We start from the raw sequence: 1,814 nt of genomic DNA on the forward strand, positions 1-1,814 counted from the left end.
TCAGCCTCGTCTACACTGGGAGTTCCAGTACAGCCAAGACTACATAGGCTCTTTTTCACAAATAACAGGAGTGGCTAACAATAAAAGAAGACAGGTAGTTATCAACCCGTGTGGCCTTCAAACAATGCATATGGTCCTCTATACATATGCACAAGCACACACCATACACCCTCCAGACACAACAGAAAGTTGCCCTATCAGGCCAGAGTACTCATCGTTTTCAACTTGAAAGGGGTGCCTGGCCTTTCCTCTCACCTAATCAATCTTACTTTAGTTTTGTAGATACAGACCATATTCACAGAGTATTTTCCAAACAGGCAAAGGAGGTAAAGACCTGGGAGACTGGGGGGCTGGGCAGGGGGTGCTTAGAACCTGAACTGTGTGTGGTCAACTGTTGGCTGCAGTGGTATGTAGACAATTATGCTGGCCGAGGTAGGGAGAGGGGGCCATCCCTGTGTTAGAATCCTGATGAGGATGGAGGACAGCACGGGATGGGTGGGTTGGGGAGAGGCTGAAGAAGTGCCTTAGAAGTTAAGAGCATATTCTGCTCTTTCAAAGGACCTGAGCAGCCAGGTTAGAGGGCTCTGGCTCCAGGGATCCAACGCCCTCTTCTGACCTCAGAAGGCACTTTCCCGTATGTCCAAAGCCACACAGACAGAAACAATATAAATCTGTAAAAAAAAATAATCCTGGCAGCACTCATTGCTTCGACGAGACCAGTAATCCTGTTCAGATCTTTGACCCCCACCCTCCGAATTTCTCCAAGGCGGAGGTGGGTTGAACTGCTCATGAAATTGGTTTATGAGCCAGAGCCTGGGCACAGCCAGAAGAGCCTCTGCCCCGTGGAAGTATCCTTTCAAGGAGCCACAGGTGCCCTTCACTGGGAGTGAACCCAGGCCCATGGGCTCTGCTTCCGAGCGATGCCCAGCAATGTTTCTCCGGGAGCTAACAACTGCTTTCCCTCTTTCATCCATTTTCCAAGAGTAACTTGCAAAGCATCTTGGTCAGGGACAAAGACCACTCTAGTTCAGAAGCCCTTGGATTCAAGTTTTTTCGTTTTTATTATTTTTTTTGTTCTTTTTAATGTCATGCAATATTTCACAGTCCCAAGCCCACGTTTTTCAAACAAGATAGGAAAAAAAGGAAAAAAAAATTTAAAAAGATAAAGGAAAAAAAGAAGCAAGGGAATCGGTGGTGGTAGTAATTTTTTCTCTTTTTTCTTTTGTTATTTCAAGCAGGACCAAATGTCAGAAAAAAAAACCGTTTTCTCAATTTTTTTTTGTCCTTTTAAAAACTGTTAGTGTTATTTTCTTGTAGTTGATCTCTGCAGGCAGTAATAAGTTTGGCGTGGCCCGCAAGCACTCCCGTGGGTCTGAGAAGTGTGTGGGGCGTGCAGCCGTCCCTCCGGCTCGCAGCCACTTCGGTTTCGTTCACCGGGAAAAAGAAAGATTCAATCGAGATGATAAAACTCATCAATAGAAGCTATTTTTGTTTTTTCTCCCCGGTTTTCTTTTTTAAAAACCTTATTGTTTATCATTTGCGGTGCGCCCGCACTTTACGGGCGCTGCGGGGGGCGGGGCGGCTTAGCACCAGTCGTCCTCGCTCTCGCTGTACGCGTCGTGCGCGCCCCTGCGGGCTGTGCGCGGCCGCGGCGCGCCGTGCCCCGCGTAGTAACCATTGGGCAGCCTGCGGCCGTGGCGCGGTGACGCGCAGCCCGCGGCGCGCGGAGTCCTGGGCGACCGCGGCGCGGGCTCGTGCGCGCCCCCTGGCGGCTCGCGCGGGCTGTCGGGCTCGGTGTAGTCGGCGCCGCGCGG

General features: G+C 50.3%; 1 protein-coding gene across 3 annotated transcripts in view; it reads right to left on the minus strand.

The window, feature by feature from the left end:
• Positions 1-1,037: 1,037 nt before the first annotated feature.
• Positions 1,038-1,814, minus strand: part of Cacna1a (calcium voltage-gated channel subunit alpha1 A) — a 227,284-nt gene continuing 226,507 nt past the window's right edge. For 2 of the 3 annotated variants that reach the window (XM_028755489.1, XM_028755488.1), the window contains one exon: positions 1,038-1,814. This exon is cut by the window's right edge and continues 1 nt beyond it. In XM_028755489.1, coding sequence (XP_028611322.1) covers positions 1,584-1,814 — 231 coding nt within the window. In that variant the 3' untranslated portion in view covers positions 1,038-1,583. The other variant, XM_028755490.1, reaches the window with a different exon arrangement.

This window comes from Grammomys surdaster, unplaced genomic scaffold (genome assembly GCF_004785775.1).
Source record: "Grammomys surdaster isolate TR1022 unplaced genomic scaffold, NIH_TR_1.0 126063, whole genome shotgun sequence".
Lineage (NCBI taxonomy): Eukaryota > Metazoa > Chordata > Mammalia > Rodentia > Muridae > Grammomys > Grammomys surdaster.